This window comes from Zeugodacus cucurbitae, chromosome 2, assembly GCF_028554725.1.
Source record: "Zeugodacus cucurbitae isolate PBARC_wt_2022May chromosome 2, idZeuCucr1.2, whole genome shotgun sequence".
Classification (NCBI taxonomy): domain Eukaryota; kingdom Metazoa; phylum Arthropoda; class Insecta; order Diptera; family Tephritidae; genus Zeugodacus; species Zeugodacus cucurbitae.
In genome coordinates, this window is record NC_071667.1 from 14,959,052 (window position 1) to 14,979,075 (window position 20,024).

The window sequence follows — 20,024 nt, forward strand, 5'->3', positions numbered from 1 at the left end:
GGTAATCCATCGGCCCCCGCCGCTTTGTTGTTCTTCAAGCGGGTAATTGCTATTCGAATTTCTTCATGGTCGGGTAATGGAACATCTATTCCATCGTCATCGATTGGGGAATCGGGTTCGCCATCTCCTGGTGTTGTACTTTCACTGCCATTGAGCAGGTCGGAGAAGTGTTCCCTCCATAATCCCAGTGTGCTCTGGACATCCGCTACCAGATTACCTTCTCGGTCCCTACATGATAATGCTCCGGTCTTGAAACCTTCTGTTAATCGCCTCATCTTTTCATAAAATTTTCGAGCATTACCCATGTCGGCCAGCTTTTCAAGCTTTTCATACTCACGCATTTCGGCCTCTTTCTTTTTACGTCTGCAAATGCGTCTCGCTTCCCTCTTCAGTTCTCGATATCTATCCCACCCCGAACGTGTTGTGGTCGATCGCAACGTTGCGAGGTAGGCAGTCTGTTTTCTCTCCACTGCGGAACGACAATTCTCATCGTACCAACTGGTTTTTTGGCGTTGCCGTAGACCAATTGTTTCGGCTGCAGCGGTATGCAATGAGTTTGAGATGCCGTTCCACAGCTCCCTTATATCGAGATGCTGATGAGTGCTCTCAGAGAGCAGGAGTGCAAGTCGAGTAGAAAATCGTTCGGCTGTCGGTTGTGATTGCAGCTTTTCGACGGCGAACCTTCCTTGTGTTTGTTGACGGGCGTTCTTTGCTGCACAGAGGCGAGTGCGTATCTTTGCTGCTACTAGATAATGGTCCGAGTCAATGTTTGGTCCTCGGAGCGTACGCACGTCTAAAACACTGGAGACATGTCTTCCGTCTATCACAACGTGATCGATTTGGTTGCGCGTGTTTCGATCAGGGGACAGCCACGTTGCTTGATGAATTTTTTTATGCTGGAATCTGGTACTACAGACAACCATATTTCGGGCCCCAGCGAAGTCGATCAGCCTCAGGCCGTTTGGCGATGTTTCGTCATGGAGGCTGAATTTTCCGACTGTTGTGCCAAAGACACCTTCTTTACCCACCCTGGCGTTAAAATCGCCAAGCACGATTTTGACATCGTGGCGGGGGCAGCGCTCATAGGTGCGTTCTAGGCGCTCATAGAAAGCGTCTTTGGTCACATCGTCCTTCTCTTCCGTTGGGGCGTGGGCGCAAATCAGCGATATGTTGAAGAACCTCGCTTTTATGCGGATTGTGGCTAGACGTTCATCCACCGGGGTGAATGCCAGGACTCGGCGACGGAGTCTCTCTCCCACCACAAATCCAACACCAAATTTGCGCTCCTTTATATGGCCGCTGTAGTAGATGTCACAAGGACCCACCTTCTTCCGTCCTTGTCCCGTCCATCGCACTTCTTGGACGGCGGTGATGTCAGCCTTTAGTTGTATGAGGACATCAACCAGCTGGGCAGAGGCACCTTCCCAATTAAGAGTCCGGACATTCCAGGTGCATGCCCTCAAATCATGATCCTTAGTACGTTTGCAGGGGTCGTCATCAAAAGGGGGGTTTCTCATCCGAGGCTCGGTGTTTGTTTTCATTGGGGAGATTTTTTTATGTGGTGGGTCCCAAGCCCTACGCACAACCGCACAAGCGGGCTTCGCCTTCTCACTTTAGCTCGCCTCCAAACGGATGTCTGTTAGCTACCCAGGGGATACTTGGTCTAAAACCGGAAGTCGTGAGCTGCTTGAGTCATATGCAAAAGAATCGTTCCTGGCCACTCCCAAGTGAATGGCAATCAGAAACTTTCCTCACTTGCGTGAACTTCTACATATGACCCCATCCCCCTCTCTCTCTTTTGAACGTACTTTTTTCAAAAGCTTTTATGCTTTGCAAATTATTTCATTTCATAAAAACTTAGACTTTATTTACTATAAAAGTAAAAGCGGGATGAGACTTAGCATTTAAACAATATAATTTTAAAGAATTGGTATTGCTTTAATGTTATTTTTGGCGTAGATGACGTTTAAGACCCGAGACTTTATATATAGCTTTTCTACCTCTATACTCTCTCTCTTACCAAAACACGTTCAACGACAAAAATCTACTTCTGGTTTTCTGGGGTTCCACAGTAAAATCTGGGAAATTGAATAACAATTTTTACAGTATTAACCGACACAGAAAACAGTCAAATCACGCTTTCAAATAGGGTTCCATAAGCATTTGGATTCACGGGTATATAAAGCTGGTCATTGGAAATTCGTTAGCAGGTTAAGTGTGGAATGCTTACCAACGGTATAAGTGGTCTAATGAGAGCCAATGTGGCTAAACGTATATCCGGTTCTGCGACCACGAAGAAACGCAAACCCAACAGTCCGTAAGCGCGCTCAGACAGACATTTCTTCGAATGCTTCTTCTAAAACCAACACGCGGTTGACATATTCGTATATATGTTGCAGTATTAAGAGATAGTATTTGTGTATATTTTGGAGTGATTTTAATGAGTGTAATATATAACGTATGGATATGAATAAAAAAAATGTATGAAAGTAGAATTAGTGTATATTTGTATGATTAATTTAAAATGGGGAAAACTTAACATTTTAGACTAAAACAGCGTTTTCAGAAAAATTTACAGCATATGATATTTCATAGATGTGAGTATGTATGTATAATTTAACGATTATAAGAAATTTTGAAATACGTACCAATTCTTTTTGCTAAAATTTGTATTTTTACGATTTTCGAAATCGAAGATTTTCATGAAATATATATAAATTAAGAGAAATCATTTGTAAAATCGTGTATAAACCTAAGCAAAGCCTAACAAAATAAGTTTAACGATAATATATTTCATATAAAATACATAAGTATTAAGCTCGCTAACTACTGCACTGACCTTCAACACAAAACTTCTCCTGCAGTTTCCTCTCATTTTATCTCATTCTCTCCCTCTCTCTATGTGTGTAGTCATATGCAGAGAATAAAATATTTGCTTACAGCACTTACCTTGAAGAGACTGCCGCAGCTGATGCGTCGACTTGCTGCCGGTGAAGAGCTCAAGAATTTCGCATGCTCCGGATCTAAACTTAACAAATTCGGATTGAAACCCGAATGGCGACGATCCTTCTCGGCATGCTCTCGCACTGCTAGACTGGTTGTTGCATGACTTGAATGTCGCCTCAACTCCATTGGCAGCATACGGGCCGACAGTAGACTGGCTGCCGACGCTGCATTCACCGGCTTGATAGCGTCTCCACGTAATGGGGTTGGTGGGCGCACAACTACACTTATCTGCGGATAGTTTGGATTTACATCATCAAAGGATTCTTTCTTACACGACTCATCAAAAGTAATGCGCTTTACATCTTGTCCGTGTCCGGATTTTTTCGGTGATGTGCTCAATGCTGAGCCCAGCGTTGTTGCTGTTGCTATTGTTGATTGGTTGTTCAATGTGCTGGGAGGCATTGTCATTATATTCGGTTGATTTTGGGCATACGTAATAGACGGCGGTTCCAAGTTGTCATCACTATCCAAACGTGCATAGGTCTCGATGTCGCACACCTTAATCTGTATAGCCATTTTTGTGGTCAGTTCATCTTCAGTCTGTTGGCCGTAGGCGTTTGTGGCGGTTGTAGTGGTCGTTGTGGTGGTGGAGGCATCAAAGGAAAGTTGTTGTTGTGAGATAAGTATGGCGGATTTAGGTTTACGTAGGGACGAACGCTTTTTCGGACGCTTTGTGGAGTTAAAAATTGTTATCCAAACGTATGGCCAAAAACGAAATGGCGTTTAATGAGTGCGCATACGTTTTGAATGAAATAGTCGGATAATCGGTGAGAGATGTTTGTCGTTCGAAGCAAGTCGTTGTCAGGAGAAATGCAAGCAATTCGTCATATATGTATGTATATGTAGTTGTAGTGAATATGGTTCGGGTATTGGGTTTGTTGTGGCGGACAAAGCACGAGTATATATACACATTCATATATATATATATATATAAGTATATATATGTAGTTGCATGATAGGCAGCATTAGAACAAATAAAAAGGAACGAAAAAGCAGCAAAGTTTTGGGTTTAGCATTTATACACATACACCGTCAACATCAACAGCAACAACAACAACGTACAAGTGCAGTTGCACCTAACTTTCTAGTACAAGCCGTCCCCATCTCTTACGTTCCACACACACATACCTATAGTATGTTGTGGATCATATTGAAAACAAACTCACCTTGAAACTCTGTCGCGCGATGTCATTACCCTCGACAAACTGTGCCAAACTGCAATACTTTGGTGGCTCACGTATCTTCTGATCATCGCAGCGATTATCGATTTCAAAAACGATGTTCTCAAAACCGAACTGCTGTGAATTCTCATCACTGTCCATGCGTGCCAATTGAGCGTGGCGTGGTGGGGATGAATTACGCCGTATGCTCCGCTGTACTCCTGTGCTGAGTGATTTCTTGCGTATGGATTTTAATGGCGGCGGCTGATTATCCGAGCATAGCGTTGGTGTGTCGTCGGTTATGGTGTTGTCCTGCAATGCATTTGCTATATCATGACCTAGTACCGAGCTAATATCATCCATAAATGATTCGCCTGGCACGACTTCTGTCTCATCACTGGTTTCTGGCGAGTCGATGTGTGTGAAGGAATTGGCATCAAGGCTCTGTAGTTCAAACATAACAATAATTTATGGACAACTTTTTAATTCTTTCTGTTTGATTTAAATAACAAAACATTGTGGGTCTATGTTTTATAAGATATTAATTATCTCTCATATTTAATTTATCGCTCAAGAGTGCTACTAAAAATAAAACCATTCTTTTGGAAGAAAAATATTTAAGATATATATCTACTAAAATTAAGCTTTGGAAACTCCTATCTGTAACCTACCTGTATTATATCTCCTAACTGTAGAGGGCGATCGAGTTCCTGACTTTCAAGTGGCTTGTCAAATATCTCGGAGGCTACGCTGCATTCCTCATCACCGATAGCCGACAGCACATCGCTAGCCTCACCACCCGGTAATTCATCCGATGATGACAATTCCTTAAATTGAGTAAAACAAATAGTTCAATTACATAATGATTACAGTGAGTACGTAAAATATTTTGCCATATAACATTAATCGTACGGTACGTACAATGGCCACATCTGTATCAATGATTGTTATGGTTTCGCTTGAGTATACATTTGGGGCTTTAGGGGAAATCACTACGTTGGGTACCTGCAACTGACAAACTTCGTCATCAAAACGTAACTCCTTAGACTTTTCAGATAATGTTTGTTTATCTTTGTCGCCTTCATTATCTATATGATTCACTTCTTTACGTTTCTTTTCCATATCCAACTCACGACTCATGTAATAATTGCGTTCGAATACCTCTATTGGGCGATAGTCTGAAAGCGGATCTACAATTTGATCGTTTGTTAAAATCGGTACACTGAGAAAGTCGATTTTACGTTCGGCCGGTGAATTTACATCATTGTCATCAACAATAGGTAAACGATTGCCGAAGTCATCAATGTTAGCGCCACCACTCAGTGATAATCTGCCGACACGATAAACAATCTCACTTTGACCGCCTGGTCCGTTTTCTTCAATCTCTTGTATGACTTCGGGTACGCCAGAACTACGACGACTATCAGCAAATTGACGTGGTACTGGTATACTGATGGAATTGAAAAAGTTATCGTCGACGGAGTCACGTCTTGTATCTGGTAACGGTGATATGCATGTTAGACGAGAGGTTTCCATTGTGGGAGATATTATATTTATTGGCGGTATAATGGGTACTGGTGAAGAGCAAGGTGTAGATTCACCCGATGCATTGGTAGGTAGTTTCAATGCTTCAAATGGCGTTATAGATAGCTTACGCTGATAACGTTTGGGACGACCTGGTTCCGAGTGTTCGATAACATTGTACATGGCACGCTTAACACTGTTAGCCCGACATTGTAACGACTCGCGTTCGGTAGACTGCAACGAACGACTATTGCGGCGCTCGTTTGAATTAAATTGATCTTTCTCATCCTTCTCGATTGATATGTTTGGATTACTGTAAAAAAGGGAATAATAACTTTGTACATATACTCCTCATATGTTGCCAACTTACAGCAGCGTAGCTGATGTCGAGGGTGTTGTAGAAGCAGTAGGTGAGGCGGCTGCACTTTTTGATATAATACTACTGATTGTCGCTAACAGATCGTCACCGGCGTGCGCACCGGTCTCTTCTTCGCGCAAAGCTTCCAACAGCATGCCTAACTTCTCACGTAGTATGTCACATTTAACCGATAATTGGTCGTCATCTTTACGACTTTCACAGATCTGCACCATTAGTTCGTCGAGCGTTTCGCAGAGAGTTTTGGTGGCAGTAATTAGTGTCTGCGAATCATCGGTCTCGACAATGTTGCGCAAATTTACATTGGCAGATGTCACCATGCCAGTTAGTAATGCTTCCTGTGCGCTCGACAGTGACATTTTTGGCGTCTTCGGTTGTACGGCGACAGCCTTTTCGAAGACCATTATGCTCCAGCGATCCAACATTTTGGTACTAGCTGACTCGTAACGTTCAAGTATTTGCGGCAGATGTGCATCGTCATCGCATGATGAGCCCCAACCTAAAACGCGGGCCAAGTCATTGCCAGTACCAAGAGGCAGTACTGCTACTTGACATTGTTTCTGAAGAAAAGAGATATCGAGTATTATTATAGTATTTTGAGAAGTCCGAACGATATATGTGCTTAGTTTGAGGTATTGTTAAAAATAGTGTGGTATATGTATTTATCCTACAACCTAGAAAAGTATTGGTTCAACTTAGAACCACCAACACAAAAAATACCGAATAAAGGATCAACCTGTTCTTATATAAAACGGTTTTATAGACTGCAATGTGGGGGCTATAAAAAATTAATTCCACATTTCTGACATAAAACATAAAGTGTTTAGGAACCCGTGTCTCTCGAAGTCTTTCTCATCTTTCTCATCTAAATTGGAATTTATTAATTAATTCGAGTAATTAATTTTGCATCTTAAAATATTATTAATTCTCCAATATATGGCCAAAGATTGACAATACCACTTATTATTTTATGATTTTCCACTTACATGCATACTGAAACGATCAATCTCGCTGAGCACCCATCCTACTGAGCCGTCACCGGAGCAGACTAAGATTCGAAACATTTCGAAACGTCTGAAGAGACGCAAACCCAAGCCGGGGCCGGTGGATATAAGATCGAAAACTTGCGCTGGATTTAATAACTGCTTGAAGCGTCGCAAAAACTTGACACCTTGATTGTCACCCGACTTCGAATTGACGAAAACCAACAGTGGTGAAAAATTTCCCTTCGGACTCTCCACATCCCAGGAGTCGTCATTACCAATGGAATGCACAGAAGTGGGTGGCACAACGGACAACTTGGCCGGCCCCAGCGGGCAAGCGACTGCAATTTGTGGTCGGCAAGCAACATGCACCGTTTCACGGCACCACAAACAACGCAAATCTTGTAAACGCAAAACAGAACCGCAAGTCTTCTTACAAACCGCACATGTCGACGATACCGGTAAGTTACCCTCCATCCATTGATGTGGCATGATAATGCTACCATCAGGTTCTTCAATAATATCTTTACCGACGGTGCCCAGTGTGGTCCATTTACAATTGGCAATTGCTTTGGCAGCACAACGCTTATGTACTTTGCATTTGCACACTTCACAAGAGAGGCCGTGCGAGGTAACGCCGTAGAGTATATCGCGGCATACATTGCAGAAGGTGGGACGCGCATGCGAGGTTGCATACCAGTGATGATGATTCGAAAATAAATCATGTTGCTCGATGAAGAAACTATCGCCACGCGCACGTGCCGGTATCGAGGCGGATTTAAGCGAGGTCAGCCAGTCTTCCATTTCGCGACGTGATTCGGCACAAAGTACAAGTGAACGTGTGGCGGTGATTACCTAGAAGAAAATATTAAAGGACAATACATTTTAGTTTATGTTACAACAACGAGTCAATCGCGATTACTACGATTACTTTGTAAAATGTATTTAAATAAGACTTGATTAGAATCTGTGATTTCAGATCATAGTCTGAGTCTCAATCTCGGTCGCTCCTTAAACATCTGTTAAATATATAGCGTTCGCGAAAACATGAGCACATTAGGTTTTGTCTGTCTATACTCAAAAGGTCTTTAAAATGTATTCCAATTTGTAGATAGCTCTGTTACAAGATGTTTAGTTTATTACCATTTTAAGGATGTACAAGTAAGGAATGTCTAAGTTCGGATGTCACCGAACCTTTTATACTCTCGCAATTTATTTATTTAATTTTATTAATATTAACAAACAATTTGGCTCACATATTCGGCATATATATAGTATAAAGTCCATTTAAAGTTTGAAAACCAATACTAGGTTAGTATATATTAACTAGGGGAAGTTATGAACCGATTTCACTAATTTTTCGCATGGAGACATATTATTAGAAGAAAAATATTCTCTCTGAATTTCTTTAAAATATCTGAGAGACTTATTTCTCTTTTCGGTAAAAAATTAATTCGAAGCTCTGAGGTCCTCATGTTCGATATATGGTGTCTTGAATACTTATGGTTCGATTTCGGCGATTTTTAGAACTTTCTGCAGTCGTTTCTTTTAGCCGTTTCCTTATACAGTATAAAAATGAAAGAAATCGGATAATAACCAAGCCCACCTCCCATACAAAGGTTAGGTTGAAAATGACTAATAGTGCATTAACTCACTAACGAGAAACATCAGAAACACTAAATTTTATATAAGAAATGGCAGAAGGATTTTTTTACAAAATGGAAAATGGGTGTGGCGTCGCCCACTTATGGGTCAAAATATCTCAAGAACTACTCAACAGATTTCAATAAAATTCGGTATATAATATTTTCTTGACACCCTGATGACACTGGTGGAATATGGCCGAAATCGGTTCCCAACAACGCCTACTTCCCATATAACTCAATTTTGAGTCCTTCTGATTCGTTCACTTTATAATATATACGTAAGGAACCAATGAAGATAGCGAAATAAAACTTTACACAAATACTGTATATGATCTGTGGCATCACTTGTGAAAAAATTGTCGAAATCGGACTATAACTTTTCAAAGCCTCTGATATCAAACAAGAACTCAGTGCCTAAGGGTAATTTTACACCGAAAATATAGATAAATCTCTAAATAAATTGCGAGAGTATAAAATGTTCGGTTGCACCCGAACTTAGCCTTTCCTTACTTGTACTGTTCATTTTTGTGCGTGGTGAAATTTCACTGACATTCAAACGAGTGTTTACATAAATATTGAGATTAGGTTTGATTATTCAACAATAGTAGTAGCCAATTTTGCATATAGAACCCGTGTTTTAACTTGCCCTCGTCCTCGGAACCCGGCGATTCCCGACGATAACAGCGACATTCTATCGCTCACCCATTCGCTCAGCGTAGTTCTTCAAAAGAAAGCAATTGATTTGGCGAAGGCATCAAAAATGATTGGGACGTTGCTTGCCACGTTGGAAAAAAAGAGGGAAAAAGTTTATGAAATATTCCGATTGATTTATTCAGAAGCCAAGAAAATGGTGGAAAAACTCGGTGTTAACGAAGGGAAACCGGGAACATGTGGTCGACAAACGAAACGCGAAAATTACGACGTGAAAACTTACGAAGATTACTACAGGGTCTCTGTCTACATACCTCTGCTGGATACCATCAAAGAAGATTTTGAAGCTCGTTTTTCGCAAGAAGTTTTGGATGGTTACCAATTGAGTGTGTTGCTCCCAGAAAAAGGAAGTCTTTTAAAAGAAAACGAAATCGATGATCTAATCGGATGCTTTATAGAAAGATTCTGGAACTTCTGAATGATGAAAAAAGAGTACAAAAATTGAAATTCAAAGGTGAATTAAGCTACTGGCAATGTCACTGGCAGCAGCAACAAAAAATTGATGGTAGCGAAATTACAACTTTTGCACTGGAAACATTAAGAAAATGTGATGTCGACATATTCCCAACAATCCACACCTATCTCCGAGTATTCTGTACACTTCCCATATCAAACGCGAGCTATGAACGTTCTTTATCTTATCTTCGCCGCATCAAAACATGGCTTAGGACGACCATGCTTCAAAAAAGACTAGTTGGATTAGCGTTGCTTCGTACGCATCATGACATAGAAATCACCGCCGAAGAAGTCATCGAAAGATTCGCAAAACTTGGCAGTCATCGTTTTGCGTTATGAAACACGCAATGTAAAAGTATTTTTCTGTTTGAATTTTTAATAAAATTGACTTTTCGATTATAACCACTTTGTTTACCTAAAAATTGGAATTGATAATTTTTGTTTCATAATTTGTACTGTATTTCCCTCGCAATAATAAGCTTGAAACCCAAATCGAAAGATAAATTCAATTTCCCCCCAAGAATCGTCTCTGGATGCGTCACTGCTTACATGAGATGATAAACAAAAGGGACAAAAATCATAATACAGAGGTTTCATGAATAAAATCCAAAGTTTCTCTTTGGCCGTACATTCTATGAACTTGAATTCTTATCGTAGAATCACCCTTTGTTGCGAATCTTTAATGATTAAGGTATTATCGATATTAAATTGTCATCCCTGATGTGAACAGCTGATTGTGGGTTTGAATTATTTTGCTTTCTGTAATGTTCTATTGACAAACAACTAGGCAAGTTTTATTGCCAGTAGCGTTAAAAACTTAAATTGGGAGGAATTCTTTTTTTTAGCATAACAAAATGCCTCCTTCCCGCAGAAAATGCGTTTTTAATAAACAACTACAAGAAGAATACAACTTCATAAAGGAAATTAACAGCGGTACAGTGAAATGTACAAAATGTTCTGCAGTTTTCTCTATTGCCAATGCAGGTAAACACAATGTGCTGCGCCATTTAAAATTCAGAAACAACGAAAAGCCGATATTGCAGCTTCTGGTAGCAAAACCGTGTTGAGCTTTGTAAGGACACGTACAATAGACGATCAGCGAAGAAAAAGCAGCATAAATGAAGGCACCTGGCCATATCACACTGTGCAGCATAATTTTTCATTTCGTTCCAATGACTGCACATCGAAAATCATTAAAAGATGTTTTAACGAAAATTATTCATCAGCTCGTACCAAGTGTGAATCTATTGTTTGTAATGTATTAGCACCAAATGCATTGCAACTAGTGAAAGCTGATTTTAATGCTATCTATTTTATTGCCGTTTTTTCCGACTGCTCAAATCATGGAAGTATGAAAGTGTGTCCTGTTCTTGTTCGATATTTTCTGCCTGAGAAGGGTGTGCAATTAAAAATATTGGAAGTAAATGATCTCCGTGGTGAATCGTCAGATATACTCACAAATTATATTTTTGATCTCATGAAAAACTTTGCATTAAGTGAGAAGTTACTTGCTCTTTGTGTAGATAACACTAATTGTAACTTTGTAACGCGGGAAAAATATTTTTTTCCGTAAATTGGCAGTATCCACTGGCAGCACCCTTATTGGCGTAAACTGTGCTACTCACATTGTTAATAATTGCGTACAAAGTTCAATAGAGTATCTTCCGGTGGATATTGAAGTCATTGTCATTAAAATTTAATATACACGGTCATTTAAATTTATATATACACGGTTAGAGTAGAGCATTTAAAAGAAATTTGTGAAAATATTGATGTAGAATATAAAAAATGCTAGGCTTTAGTAAAACAAGATGGCTTACTCTAAGGCCAACTATAGAACGGATCTTAAAACTTTTCAAACCACTAAAAAAATACTGCCCAAGCCTCTTAAAAACTCTTCTTGAAAACTCAACCTCAGAAATGTGGCTTTTCTTTATTCATTGTCAAGCATCTCTTTTCATAATTACATTATGCTGATTGAATCGCAGAATAATTGCATGATAGAAGTTGCCTTACTAATGAAGGAACTTAAATTAAAAATCACGGAACGCAGAGATGCAATTTTTGTACCTCTCCTGATGAAGAACCTAATGTCGGAGTTTGAAAAAGTAGGAACTGGAAACTTAAGAGAAATATGGTGTCTTGAATACTTATGGTTCGATTTCGGCGATTTTTAGAACTTTCTGCAGTCGTTTCTTTTAGCCGTTTCCTTATACAGTATAAAAATGAAAGAAATCGGATAATAACCAAGCCCACCTCCCATACAAAGGTTAGGTTGAAAATGACTAATAGTGCATTAACTCACTAACGAGAAACATCAGAAACACTAAATTTTATATAAGAAATGGCAGAAGGATTTTTTTACAAAATGGAAAATGGGTGTGGCGTCGCCCACTTATGGGTCGTCGCCCACTTATGGGTTCTGATTCGTTCACTTTATAATATATACGTAAGGAACCAATGAAGATAGCGAAATAAAACTTTACACAAATACTGTATATGATCTGTGGCATCACTTGTGAAAAAATTGTCGAAATCGGACTATAACTTTTCAAAGCCTCTGATATCAAACAAGAACTCAGTGCCTAAGGGTAATTTTACACCGAAAATATAGATAAATCTCTAAATAAATTGCGAGAGTATAAAATGTTCGGTTGCACCCGAACTTAGCCTTTCCTTACTTGTACTGTTCATTTTTGTGCGTGGTGAAATTTCACTGACATTCAAATGAGTGTTTACATAAATATTGAGATTAGGTTTGATTATTCAACAATAGTAGTAGCCAATTTTGCATATAGAACCCGTGTTTTAACTTGCCCTCGTCCTCGGAACCCGGCGATTCCCGACGATAACAGCGACATTCTATCGCTCACCCATTCGCTCAGCGTAGTTCTTCAAAAGAAAGCAATTGATTTGGCGAAGGCATCAAAAATGATTGGGACGTTGCTTGCCACGTTGGAAAAAAAGAGGGAAAAAGTTTATGAAATATTCCGATTGATTTATTCAGAAGCCAAGAAAATGGTGGAAAAACTCGGTGTTAACGAAGGGAAACCGGGAACATGTGGTCGACAAACGAAACGCGAAAATTACGACGTGAAAACTTACGAAGATTACTACAGGGTCTCTGTCTACATACCTCTGCTGGATACCATCAAAGAAGATTTTGAAGCTCTTTTTTCGCAAGAAGTTTTGGATGGTTACCAATTGAGTGTGTTGCTCCCAGAAAAAGGAAGTCTTTTAAAAGAAAACGAAATCGATGATCTAATCGGATGCTTTATAGAAAGATTCTGGAACTTCTGAATGATGAAAAAAGAGTACAAAAATTGAAATTCAAAGGTGAATTAAGCTACTGGCAATGTCACTGGCAGCAGCAACAAAAAATTGATGGTAGCGAAATTACAACTTTTGCACTGGAAACATTAAGAAAATGTGATGTCGACATATTCCCAACAATCCACACCTATCTCCGAGTATTCTGTACACTTCCCATATCAAACGCGAGCTATGAACGTTCTTTATCTTATCTTCGCCGCATCAAAACATGGCTTAGGACGACCATGCTTCAAAAAAGACTAGTTGGATTAGCGTTGCTTCGTACGCATCATGACATCGAAATCACCGCCGAAGAAGTCATCGAAAGATTCGCAAAACTTGGCAGTCATCGTTTTGCGTTATAAAACACGCAATGTAAAAGTATTTTTCTGTTTGAATTTTTAATAAAATTGACTTTTCGATTATAACCACTTTGTTTACCTAAAAATTGGAATTGATAATTTTTGTTTCATAATTTGTACTGTATTTCCCTCGCAATAATAAGCTTGAAACCCAAATCGAAAGATAAATTCAATTTCCCCCCAAGAATCGTCTCTGGATGCGTCACTGCTTACATGAGATGATAAACAAAAGGGACAAAAATCATAATACAGAGGTTTCATGAATAAAATCCAAAGTTTCTCTTTGGCCGTACATTCTATGAACTTGAATTCTTATCGTAGAATCACCCTTTGTTGCGAATCTTTAATGATTAAGGTATTATCGATATTAAATTGTCATCCCTGATGTGAACAGCTGATTGTGGGTTTGAATTATTTTGCTTTCTGTAATGTTCTATTGACAAACAACTAGGCAAGTTTTATTGCCAGTAGCGTTAAAAACTTAAATTGGGAGGAATTCTTTTTTTTAGCATAACAAAATGCCTCCTTCCCGCAGAAAATGCGTTTTTAATAAACAACTACAAGAAGAATACAACTTCATAAAGGAAATTAACAGCGGTACAGTGAAATGTACAAAATGTTCTGCAGTTTTCTCTTTTGCCAATGCAGGTAAACACAATGTGCTGCGCCATTTAAAATTCAGAAACAACGAAAAGCCGATATTGCAGCTTCTGGTAGCAAAACCGTGTTGAGCTTTGTAAGGACACGTACAATAGACGATCAGCGAAGAAAAAGCAGCATAAATGAAGGCACCTGGCCATATCACACTGTGCAGCATAATTTTTCATTTCGTTCCAATGACTGCACATCGAAAATCATTAAAAGATGTTTTAACGAAAATTATTCATCAGCTCGTACCAAGTGTGAATCTATTGTTTGTAATGTATTAACACCAAATGCATTGCAACTAGTGAAAGCTGATTTTAATGCTATCAATTTTATTGCCGTTTTTTCCGACTGCTCAAATCATGGAAGTATGAAAGTGTGTCCTGTTCTTGTTCGATATTTTCTGCCTGAGAAGGGTGTGCAATTAAAAATATTGGAAGTAAATGATCTCCGTGGTGAATCGTCAGATATACTCACAAATTATATTTTTGATCTCATGAAAAACTTTGCATTAAGTGAGAATCTTGCTCTTTGTGTAGATAACACTAATTGTAACTTTGTAACGCGGGAAAAATATTTTTTTCCGTAAATTGGCAGTATCCACTGGCAGCACCCTTATTGGCGTAAACTGTGCTACTCACATTGTTAATAATTGCGTACAAAGTTCAATAGAGTATCTTCCGGTGGATATTGAAGTCATTGTCATTAAAATTTAATATACACGGTCATTTAAATTTATATATACACGGTTAGAGTAGAGCATTTAAAAGAAATTTGTGAAAATATTGATGTAGAATATAAAAAATGCTAGGCTTTAGTAAAACAAGATGGCTTACTCTAAGGCCAACTATAGAACGGATCTTAAAACTTTTCAAACCACTAAAAAAATACTGCCCAAGCCTCTTAAAAACTCTTTTTGAAAACTCAACCTCAGAAATGTGGCTTTTCTTTATTCATTGTCAAGCATCTCTTTTCATAATTACATTATGCTGATTGAATCGCAGAATAATTGCATGATAGAAGTTGCCTTACTAATGAAGGAACTTAAATTAAAAATCACGGAACGCAGAGATGCAATTTTTGTACCTCTCCTGATGAAGAACCTAATGTCGGAGTTTGAAAAAGTAGGAACTGGAAACTTAAGAGAAATTAAAGATCACGTTAAAAACTTTTAAAATAATTGTGTTGATTATATAAACCAGTGGGATCATGCATTTAAAAAGGTTGAGGTAATGGAATGGATTCTTCTGCGCACAGTGCCATCTTGGGATGAGGTTGAAAAAAACTTAGTGTATATTATGGAAAAGAGAAGCAACAGTAATATTAAAGACAGTGAATTGTTTGATGAATTCACCTGCGTTAAAAGTTATGTAACTCAAGATAAATTTATTCAATGGGAGAAAAATAAAAAGCCAGTTGACCAAAAATGGATTGAAATTTTTCAACAATAAAAAAAAAAAAAATATGTACCTTATCAAAATATATGTAAAATAGACGAATATATTTTATGTTTCCAACAACACAGAAAGGGTAATTTCCATTTTAAATAATATATGGACAAACGAAAAATCGCAAATGAAAATTGAGACTGTGAAGTCAATTTTAATTACTAAGTGGAATTATGAAATGAACTTCATAGAGTTTAAAAATTTCTTACAAAACGAAGAAAATTTGATTACAAAAATTTGATTACTCTGAAAAGTACAATTAATTTGCATTCAATGCATATTTATATTTTTATGTAATACTTAATTTAAAAATAAGTTTTTTAATACATATATATATATATATATGTAAGTCGAAGGAGACTGATTTAGGTTTTTTATGTTAATTTTTGTTACTTGAATTAAATATATTTGTTCTTAAAAAATGTTCTGTTTTTTCGATTTAAAATTATGGTCATCGTACCTATATGGAAAATTTTGAAGAGTCTTTTTTTGGATACCCGGTAGAACTGAGACTGTATTTCTGGATATGACTCTGATGTAATTTTCTCAATGCATTGTATATTCATATGAAATTTGCGATTTTATAATTTATTTAATTTACATACTTGTCAAGTCCAAGACCAAGTCAATTATTCAAAAAATAAAAGAAGAAAAACTTAAAAACCTTTAATGGGTTTGCACTTGTAATAATTTAAAACCTCTATGTTCCGTTGTTTTAAAACAATTTCATGTGGTGTAAAGAGAACATAAGTTATGCATACCTCAGTTAATATTCTACACAATGAAGTTACGAAGCTACAAACTTCCATACATTACGTCATTGCCTATTTGGCATTGTCTATCTAATTAAAGCTTTGTTGGCAAGCAATTGTTGACCTTTGAGTGTTTATTACATACTCGCATGTTCAATTCAATAAGGAAAGGTGAATGCCGGGAGCCCTCAGTGTCTAACATCTGTTCTTCTTATTGTATAATTAAGCAGAATTAGCTTTCGGGACATATTATGTGTATTAAGTCATAAATGACATTGAGTGGCAGTAATATGCAGTCAATTGTACGAAAATTATTGATTGACCCCATATCTGTTCAATTCATATATATATATATCTATGTAATAAGGATAATAAGCGTGGGTGAGAAATCATATGCGCCTGCATACACTCATTTGGTAACACAAAAAGCTGCAGTATTTGAGAAACACATTTACACCTAACGATGGAGATGAGCTAAACTGTGAAAATAGTTTTTTGGATCCACTCGTCAACATTTCTCCAGTTAATTGTAAAGAAATTAAAAGTCTTATCAGGAACGCAAGGCTCAAAAAAGCTCCTCGGTTTGATTTAATAACCGGAGAGATATTACGCAATCTACCAAAGAATTGTATAAGCAACATTGTAAACAGCGCATTATACTTAAGATACGTTCCATCGCTTTGGAAAGTATCTGAAGTTATTATGATACCTAAGCCGGGTAAACCACTACATGATGTCACATATTACTGGCCAATATCGCTGCTGCCAGCTCTATCGAAAGTCTTCGAGAACGTTCTCATAAAGAGCCTCAAATCAATAATAGATCGAAAACATCTTATACCAGTATATCAGTTCGGCTTTCGTGATCATCATTCAACAATTGACCAGGTACACCGAATCGTTAATTTCGTGGAAAATGCTATGGATAAAAAGGACGTTTGTTCTGCGGCCTTCTTAGACATGTCTCACGCTTTCGATAGAGTTTGGCATTCGGGTCTACTGCTGAAACTGAAATGCATGTTACCCAAACAATATTGCGAAATAATTGCTTCCTACCTAAAAGACAGATACTTTCGTATAAAGCAAGAGGATGCATACTCAAACTTGCAACCGATAGAAGCGGGTGTTCCACAGGGAAGCGTGTTGGGGCCAATACTTTACTTTTTACAAGTGCTATCCCACTGACTCAAATTATGTGACAGCGACATTTGCGGATGACACAGCCTTGTTAGCAGCAGGAGAGTCAGCCTCAATATCTACCCTTCGTGTGCAAAGAGCAGTCAATGCAATTACTAAATGAGCTTCCAAGTGGCGCATTAAATTAAACGATTCCAAATCAATGCACGTAGACTTTACTTGAAAAAAACAATCATACCATCCCATTTATATAAATGATACTCCTATACCACATCACAATAATGCTATGTACCTAGGAATCACCCCAGGTGCAAAGCTTCGCTGGAAAGAGCATGTCAAGAAAAAAAGGTATGAGCTTGATTTAAAATTTGCTAAGTTTTACCATCTGCTCGGTAGGAGATCCACGCTATCAATCGCAAACAAGCTGTTTATATATAATCAAGTACTAAAGCCAATTTGGGCCTATGGAGCTCAACTATGGGGTTGCTCAACCCAAAACTGTATTACCTGCATTCAGTGATCTTGGTGTGAATTCAGTAGTGAACGAAATAACCAAACTTGCAAAGACTCACGAAATGAGGCTTATACAGCATGTAAATGAAGAGGCATCCAGACTCATCGGTACTGCTGAACGAGAAAACCGACTGAAACGTAAGAGGCCTTCTGACGTTTTTCGTTAGTTAGTTAACGCACTTTTAGTAATTCTCAACCTAACCTTTGTATGGGAGGTGGGCATTATCCGATTTCAACTATTTTCATGGTGTATGGTGGGATACGTAAGGAAACCGACTGCAGAAAGATTGGTTCATATAGCTTTATTGGTTTGTGAGATATGTACAAAAATCTTATTTGAGGGCGGGGCCACTCCCACTTCCCAAAAAAAAAAAAAATACATCCAAATATGCCCCTTCCTAGCGTGATCCTTTGTACCAAATTTTATTTTTATAACTATATTTTAGTTATTACGCTTTATGTGTTTTCGGTTTTCGCCATATTGTGGGCGGGGCAGTGGTCCGATAACACCCATTTTCAATACCAACCTCCTCAAGGTGCCAAGGAATATGTGTACCAAAATTAATTAAGATATCTCAATTTTTACTTAAGTTATCGCTTGCACGGACAGACAGACGGACGGACAGACATCCGGATTTCAACTCTACTCGTCATCCTATTCATTTTGATATACAGTGGAACTTCTCTAAATCGAATCACCAGACAGACAGATGTCAAGGACAGACAGACGGACGGACAGACATCCGAATTTCAACTCTACTCGTCATCCTATTCATTTTGATATACATTGGAACTTCTCTAAATCGAATCACCATAGTCCACAAAAAAACTTCGAGTTATAGAATTTTCATTAACCCTTCTGCACAAATTGAGATTGTACCCCTCATAAACAATTTGTGGGTCAATATGACCCAATAGCAAAAACAATTCAGTATGGAAAAATTATAATGGCAAACTCATTTTTTTTATTATTCAAACATAAAATTAACAAATTCAAAATTGTTTTCAATAGGAGTCAGTAAAAATACATCAATTCTGACAATTTATACACATCAAAGTGTATTCAACAAAGTGAACTAAGTATTTGACATACCCGTTTTTGACAATAAAATAGTAAACAATTCATGTATTTGTTTACATTAACCCGTATTTTTTAACTTGAACAATATAATATATATTGATAAAATTATTTGCATTTTGTCAGTTGGAGCACAAAACATTAGTAAATTGCTTCCTTAAGTTGTTTTGCATAAGCAGAAAGTATTCGGCATTTTTTTTTATTCATTTAAAAAATATTTTTTTTTGGTTTGAAATTTGTTTACTTTTGAATTTCAAAATTTGAATTATTGAATAAATGAAAGGGTTAAATCAATGACAACAAACATGTCAAATTCGGGTAAAAAAAAAAATGAAATGTCATATACTTAGTTCACTTTGTTGAATACACTTTGATACACATAACTGCCTTTACACTATGTTGTTTGCATATAAATTTCAAGCATTTATCGCAACGAACTGAATGCTTTTTGGAGTTTTTAGTATGTGGACAATAAAAACACCTTTGTCTCTTACCCAAGAAGCATAAAGGAGAATCTTGAGGCTGCACGACCGTGGATAAACTGGGAGTGTCTGCTGCGACTGCCTCCTGGATGTTTTCCAAAACTCTTTTTGCAGAAGGGCAAGTCTACTAAAAATAATCGCCGCTTAAAGTTTTTAGTTCTGTTCCATTCGGGATTAAGTTCGGTCCATATAACATATGCGTTATATCCCGAAACATCGACCATATTGGAAAAGACTGCAACTGGCCATCGTTTCGTTTGGCGTTTACATGTGTACGTTGCTACTAATTGGTCCAGCGCATCAACGCCTGCTTTAGTCGCATTATAGTGATGTATTATTTCTGGTTTCTTTTTCTGATCATCCCTAGTCTCTGCCGAATGATGAAAGCACTAGCACGCTTTTTCTGTTTAGTCACATTTGAGCATAAATTTTC

General features: G+C 37.9%; 1 protein-coding gene across 2 annotated transcripts in view; it reads right to left on the minus strand.

The window, feature by feature from the left end:
• LOC105218642 (diacylglycerol kinase eta) overlaps window positions 1–20,024 on the minus strand; it is a 129,114-nt gene that overhangs the window by 12,451 nt on the left and 96,639 nt on the right. The window contains exons 3-9 of one of the 2 annotated variants that reach the window (XM_054235876.1): window positions 7,053–7,904; window positions 6,061–6,626; window positions 5,088–6,003; window positions 4,838–4,993; window positions 4,173–4,610; window positions 3,307–3,675; window positions 2,950–3,234 (exon numbers count right to left, since the gene is read on the minus strand). In XM_054235876.1, coding sequence (XP_054091851.1) covers window positions 2,950–3,234; window positions 3,307–3,675; window positions 4,173–4,610; window positions 4,838–4,993; window positions 5,088–6,003; window positions 6,061–6,626; window positions 7,053–7,853 — 3,531 coding nt within the window. In that variant the 5' untranslated portion in view covers window positions 7,854–7,904. Of the gene's footprint in view, window positions 1–2,949; window positions 3,676–4,172; window positions 4,611–4,837; window positions 4,994–5,087; window positions 6,004–6,060; window positions 6,627–7,052; window positions 7,905–20,024 lie in introns of both variants that reach the window. The other variant, XM_054235875.1, reaches the window with a different exon arrangement.